The sequence below is a fragment of the Silurus meridionalis genome, chromosome 5 (assembly GCF_014805685.1).
Source record: "Silurus meridionalis isolate SWU-2019-XX chromosome 5, ASM1480568v1, whole genome shotgun sequence".
Classification (NCBI taxonomy): Eukaryota; Metazoa; Chordata; class Actinopteri; order Siluriformes; family Siluridae; genus Silurus; species Silurus meridionalis.
This window is the reverse complement of record NC_060888.1, coordinates 26,901,702-26,919,515: the sequence shown is the minus strand read 5'-3', so window position 1 is coordinate 26,919,515 and position 17,814 is coordinate 26,901,702. Positions and strand designations below refer to the sequence as shown.

General features: G+C 42.6%; 1 protein-coding gene and 1 long non-coding RNA gene across 6 annotated transcripts in view; one reads left to right on the top strand and one right to left on the bottom strand.

The window, feature by feature from the left end:
• Positions 1-16,953, top strand: part of poc1b (POC1 centriolar protein B) — a 36,485-nt gene extending 19,532 nt beyond the window's left edge. For all 4 annotated transcript variants that reach the window (XM_046849909.1, XM_046849908.1, XM_046849911.1 and 1 more), the window contains 2 exons: positions 13,541-13,765; positions 16,378-16,953. In XM_046849909.1, coding sequence (XP_046705865.1) covers positions 13,541-13,765; positions 16,378-16,497 — 345 coding nt within the window. In that variant the 3' untranslated portion in view covers positions 16,498-16,953. The remainder of the gene's footprint in view (positions 1-13,540; positions 13,766-16,377) is intronic.
• Positions 1-16,957, bottom strand: part of LOC124386220 — a 30,124-nt gene extending 13,167 nt beyond the window's left edge. Inside the window, exon 1 of one of the 2 annotated variants that reach the window (XR_006925873.1) lies at positions 16,838-16,957. This is a non-coding gene — a long non-coding RNA (uncharacterized LOC124386220). The remainder of the gene's footprint in view (positions 1-16,837) is intronic. The other variant, XR_006925872.1, reaches the window with a different exon arrangement.
• Between the last annotated feature and the right edge of the window lie 857 nt (positions 16,958-17,814).

The window sequence follows — 17,814 nt, the reverse complement described above, 5'->3', positions numbered from 1 at the left end:
AGTCGCTCTGGATAAGGGCATCTGCCAAATGCTGTAAATGTAGCAATATAGACAAGTCACCTGTCATTTGTAGGCATCTTGACCATTTTTAGAAATTCTGGAAAAAAATGTTTTAACCAATTTAATACCGTTAAAAATATCAACTTCAAATAACGAAATAATAAACCAATGAAGAAATCTTCCGGTGGAGAAATGAGGAGTACATCAGCTTTATATATATATATTTTTTTTTTGCAGTCAGGATAAATTGTGAGTGGGGACCTAAACATGAAAAAAACATCAGCCCACACACTTCCGATGTCTCGTTCGAGACGGTTTGCCGCTTTTCCATGTTACATTTCATTTGCATGCACAGGTAGTCCCCGAGTTACGATGGCTCGACTTGAGACTTTTCGATCTTACGATGACGACAGGGATTATTTCTTTTTTTAGATTTACACGGGCATTTTAATTAACGTCTGATACGATGGGACGAACTGCCAGGATGTACACGTGTTCCACTTTGTGAGATACTTTACACTCCCAGGTCCACAGAGTTCAAGGGTCTCAGTGTTGGCGTGCGTAGTGTTTTTGGTGTTTTAGAGCCCAATTTTAGCACTTTTTGCTCTCCTTTTATCTGCGTAGCCGAACATTGAAATGAAGAGCGTCCGGCTCCGACCTCCACTTGCCAACCGGTGCTGCCATAGAAATATCTACTGTAAAGGTTCTGTATTATGGTACTGTAAATTGCTCTGTTTTGCTGAATTTTATATACTGTAATTTGTTAAATTATGAACTGATTTCAGTATAGTACCTCCATACTGATCACCATTCTTTAAGACTCCTGCGTAGGCTAGGCCATATCTCAACTTACCATATTTTCAAGTTATGATCGAGATGTGTTCCCATGACCCCATAGTAAGTCGGGGACTACTTTCGGGAAATCTCAGACTTTGTTGGTTGTCAGTGAAATCGCTGCTCCCTAAAGACGTATGTAGAAACAGAACAGTCACTTTGTCACTAGAAATGACGCTGTCAAATCCAGCTTTCCATCTAGGTTCCACCTGCAGAGGTGGAAACCATTTTATTGTGGTAAAAAAACACGGCCTTTAGATAAGGCTGAACCATTTGGGGAATGTTTGTAAATTCATTCCTCGGCTCACACAGAGCGGTCTAAAGGCATCAACGGGGCAAGGCTAATGGGATGCAGAGGTTTCTGAGGACCACGGGGCTTTAAGGGATTCCTCAGGAGTCTCAAATCTGTTTGGTTTGGTTGGTGGGAAAAAGTGCCTAGAGAAAGGCACTAGTCCAAGCCTCTTTGCTTGTATTCACCTTAATCGGCTTCGACCAGATTGGGAAGCTAAAGACTTAGATTGCTACACCACTCGGAAAATACGGCATGTCGGATTCTAGAGGATGTGGAAATGAGGTTCCTGTGGGAAATGGGCACTTAAAGTGAAATCGGACGTCCATGCTTACATGCTAAAAGCTTGCCTGAAACATCATGAAAACACAGATGCAGATGAATTTACACTTTTCACCATAAACGTTGTGGTGAAAATCCAAACTGTGCCCAATTCAGGACCTTTCCGTAACCCTGCCCCCCTCCTGCCCTCCCTTGGTTGCTCCTGTGGCTCTAATCCAGGTCATAGGAAGTACCAACGAGCCGTGATCTTCTGCTTTATGAGCTTGGCTTGAAGACATCCGTGCCCGTTCACACAGGCGCTATTCTAGGACTATCTGCTGCACGTATCTGGCAGTAAGTCTAGCAAGCCCAGCCAACGAGGATTTATTATCGTACCCAAGACGTAGCCTCTATCGACGATATCACGTCTGAGACTCTTGAGTAATGTGTGGCGCTCCAAACCACAACCTTACTCGGCGAAGTTTTGTGAGTGAGAAGAGGAAGCGATACCGAGCGCTATGGTGAGAAAAGCAACAAAAAAGAGGAAGAACTTCACCACATCAGATAATCATCACTGACTCACTCAAGACGAGTTCGGTTTTCTTTTGAATCACCCAGGTTTAGAGTTCCGCAGTAAATCATGAACTCCTGAACTGATTAAATGCAGTCATGTAGAGGATCGAAGGAAGTGAAATGATTGGCTTTTTCACACGCACATAATTTCACAGTTCTTCTTTCTGATTGATCAAACGCTGCGGTGGTTTCGCGCATATGAGTGTATTAATATTTTAATATTTTATATTTAATAATATTTGAATGCATTGAATGAAAGATCCTGTTTTCTCTCATTGATGGTCATTTTTCATCGACCCACTATGAAGTGCTGTGACTTTGTCTTAGAAGTTGCTTAATTGCTGTATTTCCGAAAAGTAAACACATGTAGTCCCTGACTAACGGTGGAGATGCATTCTGATGACTCCATCGTAACTTGAAAAGAAGTACGTCTAGACATGGCCTAGCTTACCCAGGCATCTTAAAGAATGGTGAGCAGTATGGGGTCGAACCATTGTAACTCCGGGACCATCTGTAGTGTTCCTCATGAGTTTCTTCTCCAAGAGAAGTGACACTAACCAGCGTACTACCAGTTACCAAGTTTCACAGGAAAAACACCGATCAGCCATAACATGTCAGGTGACATGAATGGCATTAAATATCTCCTTACAATGGCACCAATCACACAGGTGGGATTTATTATATACTCTGCACTTAAATTTATACACTGCATGGACAAAAGTATTGGGTCACCTGACTGCAACGTGTGTTTACCTGTCCTGAGCGCTCCAGAGTTCAGCTGGTGGTGCGTCAGTAATAATGGTCCGTGGGGAAACGCAGTGCTCCCTGTTTAGTTAAGTGGTCTTAACGAAGCATTAAATTAATTTACCTCGAAGAATTTTTGTAATTGATGTGATGAGGGAAGACATGCAGGTGGCTGCTTTGAAAGAGGCAGATGTAGAGGACAGGGGGGTTTGCAGACGGATGAGGTGACCTCTAACGGGAGCAGCCGAAAGAAGTTGTCTAATAGCGAACAGTTGATAACTTCACCAGTGATGGACATTCAGTATTGAGGTGTTCTCTTTTGAGTCTGGTTCCTCTCAATGTTTTATCCCTAATACTCACTCATTCGGTATACAGTGTGAGAGGTAGAAGACTGGAGGGCGGGGGTGGGGGAGCTATACATACCTATCTGGCTATCATTTCCATTGTACTACTGGTACTCATCATAACCTGACCTTACATTACATTTACTATTTGCATCATCAATCGGATGCTAACTTTCTTTTTATATTAAACAAAGGAAAAAAACAAGCGTCTAGACGGTGGTTTTAAATCACACAAGCAACTTGCGACTCCTTGCATGTCAAGTCAGTCTGTATTTCATTGAGAAGGTCCTGCATGTGGCTCTGGTGCTAATGGCAGCCTTGAAAGAGCTCCCGCTGCCCCTGAGACTGGCTCACTGTGCACGAGTCTTTCCGGCAAAGCTTTCTGAAGGGCACAGGCTCAGCTGGGCCCCGAACCACCCACGGCTACGGCTGTCAATCAAAGGCACGAACCTTTACCTACTCCGGCATAGCAGCACAGGCTCATTAGCACGCTAAACACCCAGCGCGTGTAGACGCAACGCAAATATTTACGGAAATGTATGTAAATCCACGCGAGTTTGGAAACGTTTATAAATTCGGTTTCGGGTTACAGGATGACGCACTTCTCAGCATTTGCATTTTGATGGACGGAAAGCATCGCGCTAGCTATCGGTTCATGCGTTAATCGCGAGCTTGCCTGCGAGCACACATTCTAGGAAATGACAGCTCTCGATGCGTAAACCTTCCGCTCTGTGCGTCATGTGGAAGAGATTGAGGAATCGATTTAAACAAAAATAAATCATATGAAGTCGATCAGTTACATAAAAATTTAACACCAGCCGGGAGGGGAGTTTTGAAAGAACAAGTAACATCAAGAAGAATTAATTACACCTTTTCTTTTTTCCTACATCGTCCTCTGGATCAGAGTAATTTTTCATCACCAGAGGTTTTTTAATGACATACATCAGGTTCAACAATCTTCTCTAGAGTGGTTGTGAGAGACAGACGATGTGTGTTTAATAAAAAATAAAAACGCTGGAGAGAAAGAAGACAAGGGACGGGTGGAGGGTGGAAACCCAAGTGCTGACTTGACAGCACAATAAGTGGAAGAGTCACGCTGGAAAATGAGGAACAGAAAGTTCAAAAACAACCAAACAAAGACTGCAGCATGAAGCTAAGAACCGGATGTGTTGCACTAAAGAAAAGAGAAGAAAGGGACAGGAAACTAAAAGGACAGCAGATTATCATGAGAATGGCAAGAGTGAGCAGGTAGAGGACACGACAGGGGAAAGAAAAACAAAACAAAAACAAGTGACGAGTTTAAATAATGAACGGAAACTATGCTAACACGAATTCTGTAGCGAAATTTTCAGCTTCCCTCAAACACGGCGCTCAGACGTTCCCTTTAGAATGCTAAACAATGCCATGCACGTTTTATCTTTTTATACCCAATTCACCACTTATCTATTGTATAGAATCGTAAAGCCAAAAAAAAGTACTCGGCTTGAAAGATCCTTGTGTGTTGTGTTTAGGTGTTAAATGTTGGGAAATCCCTGACCATTTTAAATGCTTGTATTTTTTTAATCTTTAAGGCCCTCAAAACCTGACCATGGATGGATGGAATGTGGAGTAGATAATTTAATGGAAAAACTGACAGACGAATGGATAGACTGGTTGAGGGCGTGATGGATAGTTGGATGGACAGTGAGCTGGATGAGTGGGTGGATGGCTGTATGGATGTTTAATAGATAAAATGGGTGGATAAATGAATGGCATGATTGATAATTGTCTGGGTGGATGGATGATAGATTGAAGAATGAATGGACGGACAGATGAAATTGGGTGATAAATGGGTAAATGGATGGATGGGTGGCTCGATGGATGGATTAGTGGATGGATTAATTGATGGATGGAAAATTAATGGCATTATAGATAATTGGATGGATGGATGAATGGCATGATGGATGGATGGATAAAAATACTGCTACTAATACTACATCTAGTATATATACTACTGCAACTACCACTACTACAAATACTGCTACTAATACTACTCCTACATATTACTACTGATACTACAACTACCTCTAGTTCTAATGCTATTTCTGGTACTATTTATAATAAAAATAAGAAAAAGGAGAAGAAAATTTTATGCAATTCCCCTGTAATTTTGGAGTATTTTTTTAGCTCTTCTAGAACGTTCTCTTACTAATGAAAGTGCAGTATATTTCATTTCTTCAGCTGTGGTTTTATAAGGTAATGATTTCCCCCTCAGGTTTAATATTCTCATAAATCCAGTGCTAGTCATTTAGTTTATCTCCCGTCCATTATCGCTTCAGTAAAAAAAAAAAAAAAACCCATAAGGGACACGGCTAGGACGGCATGTACGTCGCCGAGAACACCGGACGTGCGAGACTGTTCAAACACTGCCGAGCGAGGTGTCAGTGAGCTGTATTATATGTGCAGCAGATAACAGAGCTGCCTGACTCACAGCGGGATGTTGACCCCAGTGTTAATGATTGGATCAGCGGGTTAAACAGTAAACCCACAGCAGCGTTCTGTCAGCGCCTGGACATTTCCACCTAATCAGTCTATACTTCATGGGGTGTGTGTAATTTCCTGAATCTATAACTGATTATTATAGTTATACCGTATTTATTATATAGTTATAGTATTCTGTAGTCAGCAAAGAGTTTGTTTGGTCTGAAGTTCTTGTTTTGTTTTTTTGTAATGGTCAAAGTCCAAAACCAGGTCTCCAGCTGGAATATATGAGGTGGTATCAAGAAGTTTCGAGAGTTTTTTTGTTGTTTTTTAACGCACCAACAGATGGCAGCACAAGGCTGCATGCACAGTCGCAGGGAGCACCAACCTTTATAAGTCATTATGCCTAAATACATCGTCCTGTGTACATCGGGAACTGTGCAACCGGTGCTGTTCTGACCACGTGTGCACCCTGTCGCCGCGCTCTTCTCACACGTGAGTTTCTCGCCCTTGCGGAGATCCAGCGCGAATCGCAGAAGGGGATTGTTACACTTCGAAAAGAAGACTTCCGAAACGCATTCCGGAAGTGGTAGGAATGCTGCGCAAGGGATTATTTTGAAGGTAGTAGTGCGTAAATAAAGTGCTTTCTTGTAAACAGAGCGAGTCTGGAAAACTTTTTGATGCCACCTCGTGGTGCACTCTACTCTCTACATGAGCAGCCCATTCTTTTTTTTTTATCTCCTCTGCAGGTTTCATATCTCTCTTGCTTTCCCTTTCTTCTATTCTCCTCGTCTCTGACCCCTACTCAGTCCACCTTAGGCTCTTAACAGAAGGCAGTAATGATCCATTACCCACAGGCAGAACGGTGACATCAGTTTCTCGAAGACAGGCGGATTTAATTTCCTGGCCCGTGTCCGCTGCGTAATGCCGCGCTAATGGCTTCCTGTTCTGAAGCGCCACAGCGAGCTCTAATTTGTATCTGCCATGCAAGTTCACCTGGTCTGCCTTCTTTCTCTCTCGGCCATAAAAACACATTTTTAAAAAGCATTTGCTCGCTCATGCAAAGTCGCGAGCCGTTTTTTTATTAAGCATTTTAATTTTCACGCACATTTGTTCCCCCACGACGTTCTTCCTTCAGGAAAATATCGGAATCCCAGGTCACTGTATTACCCCGTTGATACGGCGCAGGCGAGAGGCTTAACCCCCACCACAATATGACTCGTCTGCGCTTCCGTGCTAATGCCTTTATACAAGGAGCTACATATAATTTTAGACACGAGACGTCATCTAGCCTCGCCCGAGTTTCTGACCAGGAACCCAAGGTTTTCTTACAGGACCTGAGTGATGACCAGCTCACAGCCCCGGACCCGAACGCTTTCAGGCGTTTAGGTTATCGAGCTCTGCATTTTCCCATCACAACTTCACCCGCACAATATGAATCACTCAGCAAAGATTAGATGTGAACCGTTTTGCAGGTTGGTCTGTCTGCGTTTCTACAGCGCAAGATGGAATAAGACGCGAGATAAAACGCAATCAGAGATCTCGAGCGGAACATGAGTCTGTAGAGTTATCGCCTTGTGATTGAGATAATCACAGCCAGCCCAAACAGCTTAATATCTGGAGCTGTGTGTGTGTGTGTGTGTGTGTGTGTGTGTGTGTGTGTGTGTGTGTGTGGTGCTCGCTCTTGCCCCGATGACTCATCTTCTCAGTGGGATCTCAGTGACAGGCTGTTCTTCACACAAGAATTTTGTCAAAATGAAACCTGACTTTTGTTCCCTCACTTCCCGGTTTCTGTACAGGAATCTCCCCCCGTCCTTTCAGCGCTAATCACCAGGCTAATATTGGTGCGTTATCTGCCCCCCTAAACCGCCGCCCCCGTGCTGCTCTGTTTATTTTTTCCTTTTTTTTTCCCTTTCCTGTCCTTTATCATGTGTTTCCTGACAGATCTGCTGTTGTAGTCTCTCCGATAATCAGTTTGCAGTTTCGGTTGCATAAGAGCGTTACATCCTGTGGCCTGGCCTCTCGGTGCAGGAAACTGATAATGATGCAGCTTGATAAATTGGCTGAAGAGAGAAAGAAGACGTTAAAGTCGGGAAAACCAACAGCACACTGTCCTCGTTGTACACGTTTTTTATTTCTAGAACTGTCCGATTTAGCATTTTTGTGCTTTTTAGGTGAAGTCTGACATCATGTGGAAAGTCACAAAGCTGATTATAAACCAGTGCAGTTTAATGGCATCTGCGAACGTCGGTTTATCAGAGAGAGAGAGAGAGAGAGAGATGCTCAATTTTTAAGACTGGACATTTTCCATGGGTATAAACTGGACATTTAAAAAATTGCAGGTGAGCCTATAAGAGGGAACTTAAATGTAGTTGTGAAAATAAAAGCATCTGTTAAAACAACCAGATTTAATGCAGTTTTAGGTGAATTTGTAAATGCACGTTCATCACACACACACAGCACACACACACACAGCACACTTACTGCAGGGTTACCGAGGCCACGCCCCCTGCATGCACTGTGCGTTCTTCCATAACATAACACACTTCATTGCTACAATCCTGCACACAAAACAATATCGAAAAATGGAAAAACGGAAATGACATCCAGATGACCTACATTTTGTGTTTAAAACTTTGTGCCGTGTATAAGCGATTGTGCAACAAAATTATTCTAACAATTAAATCAAAGTCAGAAATGTCTTTTTATATGAATATATATATATATATAATTTATCTGTATTAGTTTGCATCCATGTCAGCTTCTGATTAAACAGAAATGTTTGTTTGCATATGATACAGTAAAAATTTCCCCAAATTTCTAATGAATTCCTATAAATTCCTGGAACCTCCCCAACCCTAGACAAAGATAAAGCCATTTTGACGAGAACTGAAACTTCCTCGCGCCAAACTGGGAGTTTTCTCTTCACCATGGTCGCCACCGTCTCGCTTATACCGATAAACTTTCAGTCGCTAACAACTTATTCTTTTCTAACCGCTTTATCGGTGTAAAGAAAACAAGCAAGCATGTACATTATAACGTGACTCAAAACAAGGAGACAGAACTTCCACACTCTTGAAATAACCCCAACACCTCATCGAGTCATGGCCTTCGTTTTTTTTTTCTCTGTCCCTGGAAGCCTCAGATGGCTGTGCCTCACTTCCCCTATCAGGAAGTGGCCTACATTCAATGTGACAAGTGTTGGTTTCACATTTCTGCTGTACCCGCCAGCATCGGCAGTCATCTCCGCTTGCTTCACACCGCAAAGGCAGCAGCAGCTCACCCGAAAATATCCACGATAGAATAGGATGCGGATCTCTGGCGTGCCGCTGTTACATCAAGTTGAATCTTATATTAGCGCTAAACAGTATACAGCACATGAGGCATTCGTTTGCGTAAGTGCCGAATGGCAGCGTATGCCAATGAAATGTAATGTAATGTAACAAGATCCTTTAGTAGAGCCAGAGAGAAGCTTTAACTCCATTAGGCGCCCCCGAGCAGGTAGTCCACACGGGCGGAAATCGGACTTTGATCTGCACCGAAGCAGATAAAGAGAGTGGCTGAGGGCTGAAATGAACTTGGCGGTGGATGAGGGAGTGGGCGACGGGTCAAAAGCTAATGCTGCCTTTGATTTCAATAAGGCTTTCCTTGTCCTGGGAGTGCTCACTTTAATGCCATTACAGGGCATCCTGTGACAAGGCAAATGTTCTCGTCTCCATCACAAGACGGGGGGAAACGTTACGCTCCTAATCGCTTAATGCATTTGAGTGAATGGAGTCGAAGAGGAAAGTGGTTCCTGTGTTTGTTTTGATCCGGTGTTCCTGTGCGCTGTCTATACAGCCGTCCCGCATGAACCTGGTGACCTATTTGTTTACCAGAATTAAACGTTACTTTGATTTATGATCGAAAACACACATTGGCCTTTTTTTTTTTTTTTTTTTTTTTTTATTAAAGTTGAGATAAAAAGCAATGAGGATAAACATTCGGAAAAGATTTCTTATAACACACTGCAGAAAGGATTCACACTTCACGGGTCGGCAAATCAAATTAAATCTGCAAAATTGCACGTAACTTCGATGGACCAAAAAAGAAATTAAATTCGAACACAATCCTTTACAGACTTGGCCAGACATTGTTAAATATTTAAATCCCTGCCGCCGAGATGCTCCTTTGTCTTCAGTCTGTCACGGGGGGATTGTTTTATTTATGCACATTTAAAAATATTTATTAAAAGCTTCTTTTTCACTTTTTTTTTTATCTACAGAATCTACAGCTTTCTTTTTTTTTTATCTACAGAATAATCATAATAATAATCATCACCCCCATGGCACCAAAATGGCACAACCCTCATTTCATAACACCCTGCTGAGGGTTGGACTGTAAGATTGGTAGTCGAATCAGACTCCTCCTATTGAAGCATTGAATCTTCGACTATTCAGGGGGTCACCCCTAGAAGGTAGCTTACCTATTGGCACAAAAGCTGGACAACATTTCTCCAAAGGTGTTCACTTAACCCCCAACTTAATGAAGACTTAAGGGTGGATCTATCTGCAGAATCAGATTCAGGGCAGGAATCACGATCAGGATCACATTGTACGCCCAGTAAAATCTTTGTCACCACACCGAGTTTGTGATTTCTACTTTCCCACACTGCAGGTTTTCCTGCGATTAGCTGCTAATCTGATTGGCCCGGGTTACTCACTGGCCGAGAGCTGGTTTAGGTAGCAGCAGTTTGCACATAGTTAATGGAGGCCTGCATTTTCTTTTCCTCTCTCGAAGATAATAGAACAAAGTAGCACAGCTTGCAAAGAAATGGAAAGTATCATCTGCTTTAACTTCCAGTTTAGCCTCTGACTGACGCTGAAACAATCCTGGTCTGTTTGGTATCACGAAATATACGTCTATTGGCTAATTAAGATTTAGTTTTCACTCGCAGGCATCAACTTGGCTACACTTTCACAGTAACATGAAATGGATACTGCGGTGAAGAGCATGTGAACGGGTTCTCTCGTAACGGCCCATTTCTGGGCCAAGGCACAAGGAGCTGCGTGATATTTCAAAGACTCGTCTGGGCTTTTCTGCGGAGCTCAAGGAGCTCATAAATATTCCCATTGGCTCAGTGCAGACCCAAGTACCTGTTTAGCAGCCGGCGAGCCTGTTGACATAAATTATAGCCTAGCCAACATAATGGTCCTGGGTTTCAGAAACTGAATGATTATTTTCAAGAGGTAATGACCCACCTGTGCCCACTTCAGTCTTTCTGAACACAGTGTCAGGATCGTACCATCAATTTATTTTTGTGGTGCTCGGGGTTTTTTTGTTGTTGTTTGTTATATAACTACAGTCTCTTGGTCACAGTGCTGCATGAATGAGTGTGGGGTTGAAGGCCTTGCTCAAGAAGCTTGGTGTTGCTGGGATTTAAACTTGTGGCCTTCCGATCCACAGTCAAATACCTGCTGAGCTACCACCTCCCCGCTAGAAAACCGCTAGGAATCATTCTCTGATTAAGGCTTAACATACCTTTCGTATAGTCATTTTACCTAATCCAGCCACTCTTTTACATGGGCAAAAGTTCAGGAGAGCAAAACAGACTTTCCAAAGGAATACCAGTTCTTTCCACCATCTGATCTAAGTGATATTAGACAAGCTTGGCAGTCGCCGGTTAACATGGTCAAGCGTTTTCAGCTGTGCATGCATGAGCAGCAGTTAGAATAGACATGAGGGTAGATTTGCACACGTTTCAGTGGAAGCATGTGTTCCTCATCACCCTCCTTGTTGAGGGTAAACAAGTCTTGACCTGACCACCGCCCGACCATTGGAGCCTTGTGTTTTTCGGTTGTCCGCCGCATTTCCAGGTTGATTCTACACAGTCCTAGATTTCACATCTCAAAGACAAGAGGCCTCCGTCAGAGCTTCCTGCTTGATGGACATTTGATTGGCAGCCATGCAATCCCCTTTATCTTCAACCCCCCCTCTTCATTTCTGCTTCACTGCACTTGAGCTTCCTGTGTTGATGAGGTCGAGAGAAAGAAATGACAACGAAACAAAAAAAAAACCCTCAAGAGACAGCTAGGTCTGGAAAGCGAGGAGCTCACAAACGAAGAGAACAGATGTTTCCCAGATGTGGCCTGCGGCTGCAGGAGGGACCCTCAAGCTGGCTGGGCTACACACTGGCTGCTTTGTTCGCCTCCTCCTCCCCAACAGCCCTCTTCCTCTCCCAGGCCATGCTTCTGTCTTTCCACCGCCGGCCTTTGAAGTCAGGACACGACTCAGGAAGCAAGGAGCTGCAATCGATTTTCTTCCTGCATTAGAACAGGAATGTGTGGACAACACTCCCCCCCTCCCCCCTTTCCTTTCTCTTCCCTTTTCTTCCCATCCCTGTCGGAGTCCTCCATGAGCCGTGTCTTGGTGCTGTTTGGTCCACATGGTCAGAGGCCCCATTTGCCTTCACAGCCAGCATCATTTTGGGAGAACCACCCACAAACTAGGCCTGTGCATCGGCAAGAATCAGGCGGTACGATACGTATCACACTACAGGGGTTGCGATGCGATATTTTGCGATACTGTAAGCAAAGCGATATATTGGCATCTTCCTAATTTAGGAATAGGATATAATTATAGAAAAGCTGTCATTAAGAACACACCACCATATGCAAACCTTCACTAGAACACTGTGGGATCTGCATTTGCATTAATTACATCTAAAACGACAGTTTTGGAGACAAGGTGAGACAAGATGAGAGAGGCGAGATTGAGAGAGTTTGGACATGTGCAGAGGAGGGACATGGGGTATCTCAGTGGAAAAATGCTGAGGATGGAGACACCAGGAAAGAGGAGAAGAGGAAGACCAAGGAGGAGGTTTATGGATGTGGTGAAGCAAGACATGCAGGTGGTTGGTTTGAAAGAGGCAGATGTTGAGGACAGGTGGGTATGGAGACGGATGGTCTGCTGTGCCTACCCTAACCCCTTAAACCTACCCATACCATAAAACCTGTACCAGCCCATATATGATACAATACATGAACACAAGTATCATTGTTACTTAACCATGGCAAATTTTAAAAACATTTTAAAAACATCTGCACACTTTTAATATAAAGTGGGATTGAGGATTATTGTATAATATTATTAGCATTAGGCTAGTAGTGGAAGCATGATCTGAGCACTAACTAGTGTTTTGCATCTAAAAGCTACAATTGAGAGGCAAGAAAAAAAAAAAAAAGAGTAAAAAAGACTTTTTACTCTATGAAGGTAGAGAATGCAGTCAAAAGAGGAAAGAAAAGCATGTCTAACTTGAGATTTTTGTAAATAGCACTGTTCTTCTGCAAATTCTTCTGTTCTACTGCAAATTCTTCTTCTGGTTAATAGGGCAACATGAACATGTAGTTTCTGAGCTTTTTTTAACACCATTCAACTTTTTCCTGCCTGAAAAATAAACCGCACATAAACAAAACATAATGCTGCCAATATGTCTGGCGGAAGTTATATCCCTAATCGTTTTTACCGGTGGACACACCCTTATACTAGTACTGTACATGTTCAGAGATGAGACGACTGCTGTATATCTAGCAGTCAGGAAATAAATTCTAAACGAAACAACCGGCATGAATCTTATGAATTAATTTACCAATATTGCATTTTTGAGAGTATCGCCAAACAGAATATCGCAATACTTAGGCGTATCGATATTTTCCTACACCCTACCCATGCCAACAGTTGTTCGGATTTTTTTGCTTGTTTAAATTACCATCAATATGTCTCAGGATTTATGTTTACAATTTGAGAAGTCAGGCTTTTGATTATCGCAAAAGAAAAGTCTTCTCTCCATTTTAGGAAGGTCATGAATCTGAATATCAAGGCAAAAAGTCCCAGAAGAACAGTTAGCCAAGGGTGGGAGTTACAAAGGTAGTAAAAAGAGACTGGCTGGTGTGGGAAATAGGAGCCGTCAAATACAGCTTACAGCTCTACAGCTTCCATCGACGGTCTTCCATCTTCTGATCATCGTTGTATTTCTCTTTATTTTGCTGTGGTTTAGGGTGCAGGTCGGCACGCGAGTGGGATCACAGACTCTAGAGAACGTTTCAGGACCAGTACTGGTTCAGCCTCCTCATTTACTCGCACACAACACCAAGAGGAACCCAGGGAGGAGGAAAATCTGAGGCCAGGGGTCTCGGGCTTGCAGGAGGAACGCACTGGAACACCACCGGCATTGAGAAGTACATTGGAGCACATTGTTCAACAGCTGGACATTCTGACCCAGGTAAGCAGGTCAACCTTCAGCTCGTGTTGCTTTTAAGTAAACATTGTTAGGCTGTTTGTGGTTTTGGAGATGTGCTTTTAACTCGCGTACTGATTTTCTCATGAAGGTTCTCTATTATGAAACATCTGTCGAGTTTCAGGTTCTTCTCACATTCCTCTTGTTCTTGCTTTACATAAAGCAGACATCAATGCAGAAGCCTCAATCAAGGAAAGAAAGTTTGAGTTAAGGCTCAAGCGACATGACGACAGGGAAATGGACACTTGAGTGTAGTTCAGGATTCAGATCTTGTGACTAAGTTGGACGATAAGGGGCCACAAAGGGCCCCTTATACGTGTGTGTGTGTGTGTGTGTGTGTGTGTGTGTGTGTGTGTGTATATACATACTCTATATCGATAAAAGTTTCGATAAAAGTATGTGCTTCTTTTTGAATGTCACATTTATCTTTTTTCTCCATTTTTTGTTGTAATAAGCTCCACTCTTCTGGGAAGATGTTCCACTAGAATTTGTGGATATTTGTGCTCACCCAGAGACAAGGGTGTGTAAAGTCAGGTGCTGATGTAGGTGAGGTGAGGAGGCCTGGGGTACAGTATGCAATTTCATCCCAAATATCTTTCAGTCCAACCCATGTAAAGCAGATCTACATGGAGCTGGTTTTGGGGTGGGAAAACTTTGTTACCACATCCAGAGACATCTGAAACAATTGTGTACCTCCAATTTTGTGGTAACAGTTCAGGATATTGCTGGGAAAATGTCCCATTACTGTTGGCCATGTATGCAATGTTTTGTTGCCAAAAATCTAAATAAATGAATAAAATCCATGGTCCTGACCAGCTGACCTCAATCTTAGGGCAAATAACGCTGCTGAACCGAGACCTGACCAACTGCAGCAACCCCAGATCACCGCACTGCCCCCACAGGCTTGTAGGCACTAGGCATGATGGGTGCATCAGTTCATCTGCCTCTCTTCTTACCCTGAAGCCCCATCACTCTGGAACAGGGTCAATCTGGACTCATCAGACCACATGACCTTCTTTCATTGCTCCAGAGTCCAATCTTTATGCTCCCTAGCAAATTGAAGCCTTTTTTCCGATTAGCCTCAGTGATGAGTGGTTTTCTTGAAGCTACACATCTGTTTCGTCCCAATATCTTAAGTTCCCTTCACATTGTGCTCTCACTTTCACTCTTAAACACAGATGTGTGTTCTACTGTTGTTTTTTTACAATCTGATTTCACCAAACGTTTACGCGATCGACGATCACCATCATTCGCGATTTTTTTTTTTTCCGACCACATTTTTTCTCGAAGATGATTGGTTCCCCCAGTGTTCCTCCAGTTTTTAATAATGCGTTCGACATTTCCTAACCCAATTTTAGTAGTTACAGCGATCTCCTTAGATGTTTTCTTCGCTTGATGCACGCCAATTATTTGACCCTTCTGAAACAGATTAACATCATTTCCACGGCCACAGGATGTGTGTTCCGACATGGTTGTTTAAGAAATGAGCTACTCACTGCATCAGTTTGGGTTTAACTTGGTGCCAGGTGAAACAAAATCATCCATGCAGTAATTATCCAATGGGAGGCTCTTACCTATTTGCTTAGTTAAATCCAGGGTTTTTTTTTTTTGGACGGGCAGTGTGTGTGTGTGTGTGTGTGTGTGTGTGTGTGTGTGTGTGTGTGTGTATGCATGTGTATATATATGTATATAATCTAAAAATATAACAGAGACGAAACAACCTGGGAAAAACCTTTAATGATTTCCCATGTTGATGAAAAAACCATTACAAGCCAGTGGGAGAGTAAAACTAAAGAATTGAAACAATCTGGACGAACCACATCTGGGTGCATGGGTCTTTGGCGGTACTGCAAGGGGTCCGCTATTTAATGTTAAATCACAAAAAAAAAATATATATAAAAAAAATATATAGATAAATAAATAAATAATGGGTAAAAACATCAGAGATTTTTTTTAATTAATACATTAACAGCTTTAATAAAACACTTGCATCCATGTGCAGTCACGTGGATGTGCGTGATTGGTCAACGTATATGAGCGCGCTATATGGATTAAACGTTACGTTCTGTTAAACTTAAAGTTGGTGTAAATGTGTAATAGTCACCTTACAGTAAAGTCAAAATGTAAACTACAAATCTATAAAATAAAAGACAACTGTGAACAACTCAAATAATTTAGATTTTATTTGCAAAGTATGTTTGTTATGATGCAAAAATATATGAAAATATACATACAATGATTCATGTACAACAACAAAGATCTGATTGTCAACATAATAAAATTAGCATAATTTGATTGGTTTCTATTAATTGCAGTGGCTGTGCTTGACACGTTTTGTATCGGGGTCCCTGCACCATGTCTCTATCGCTGAAGGACCTGAAAACCGTTGCAGACCCCTGATATAGTGTATATATTGACGTCTACTGTCTGATATGAGCGAGTAGCATCTAGTCTACTCACACAAACGCTAGAGTGTTAAAAACGATTGGCGAACCCACAATCGCTAGAGTTCCATGCACATCTTCTGCAGCTGTATCAAATTAGACCCGATGTCACTGATGTATGACACTAATTAGCATGAACCGCTTGTGCTTCAGACCGTGGCTGTACTGGAAGAGCGTCTTACCCTGACAGAGGACAAGCTGAGAGAATGTCTAGACAACCAGGCTGTTATTCTGGAGCAGATGCAGCAGCAGGATGAGTCACACGGAGACTAGCGGCTCGGCCGAGGGTCCAGCGGTTTGTCGCATCTTCAGCTCGCGGGGGTCGCCGGCAATGGTCCGGAGTACAAGAGACTCCTTCTTAAGACTGGAAAAATTCTTCAGCTTCAAAACACGGAAAGAAAAGGAACGGAAGGAAGAGCAGGATGGAGGTCGGAGGGCAGAGGGGGGGGGGGTATTTGAAGGGTCCTGTAGCAGTCTCTCCCAGAAATTCATTAAGTCCCTGTGGATGAGACAGCTGCAGCTAGGAAAACATCCCGGCCTTGTTTTGACAGCAGTGAGAGGCGGCATTCTTCATGACAGCCGCTCCGACGACACGCTGAGAGAGAGATAGAACTCTCTCTCTCTCTCTCTCTCTCTCTGTCTTTCTTTCTCCTTGTTTGTCATCAGCTTTGTGTATTTAACTCCTTTGTACGTTTATATTTTCGAGAAATAAATGACTTTTGTAAACGAGAGCAGCGTGCTCACTGCGAAAGGCTGCACTCGTTATCCAGTTTAAACTCCCTTGTGTACATTGTATTGTTGACCTTTTGACCTTACCAACACCCAAACGTTTATATTAATAATAAATACAATTTTAAAAGTCTATGCTACACGAGTGGAAAGATCAACCAATCAAACAAACTCCTCTGAAGCATCGAGATGAACGTGCAACACCGACCAAACCAACTCCGTTCCTGTTCCCAGGTATGTTAAACGGAAACATCACGTTTAAGAGAAAACGCGCATCTCAGACGTGAACCTTCAGCCCGAGATTGTATGTTTGACCACCAGTGATTCTGGGAGTCCAAATTACCCTCTGCATGGGCGGGGCATAATTAAGGAATCTCAGTGGTTAAGATGTTACACTTCTATCAGAATCATAATGTCATGAGTTCTAATCCCAGCACCACCAAGCTTTGAACAAGGTAAGTTGCCCTAGATACGGGGCAAAGGTCACCAAATGCCATAACTAATCTCCATATAGAACATCCATGAAGTGTTCACAGCGCTTCACTTTTTTACACCAGTTACGTTTTTATCCTCCTAAATAAAAAGGAATGAATGATTTCACAAAATGTAGTTGAGTAATAAGTACGAGATTAAACTTGAAGTTGCAGTAAAAGTCTCCAAATGGAAACACTTCAGTGAACTTAAGTACAGGAACAGATTACATTTACTTTCTTACTGTCCACCACTGGAAACGGTGATTCTTATAGCTTTAATCCAATGATTAAAGAAGCAGTTTGAATTTGAGAACCCCCTGAACCCCAGAGATAATAAAATCCCAACCCAGTTCCTCTCTTTAGTGCTTTGTCGTGTTTTTTTTGTTTT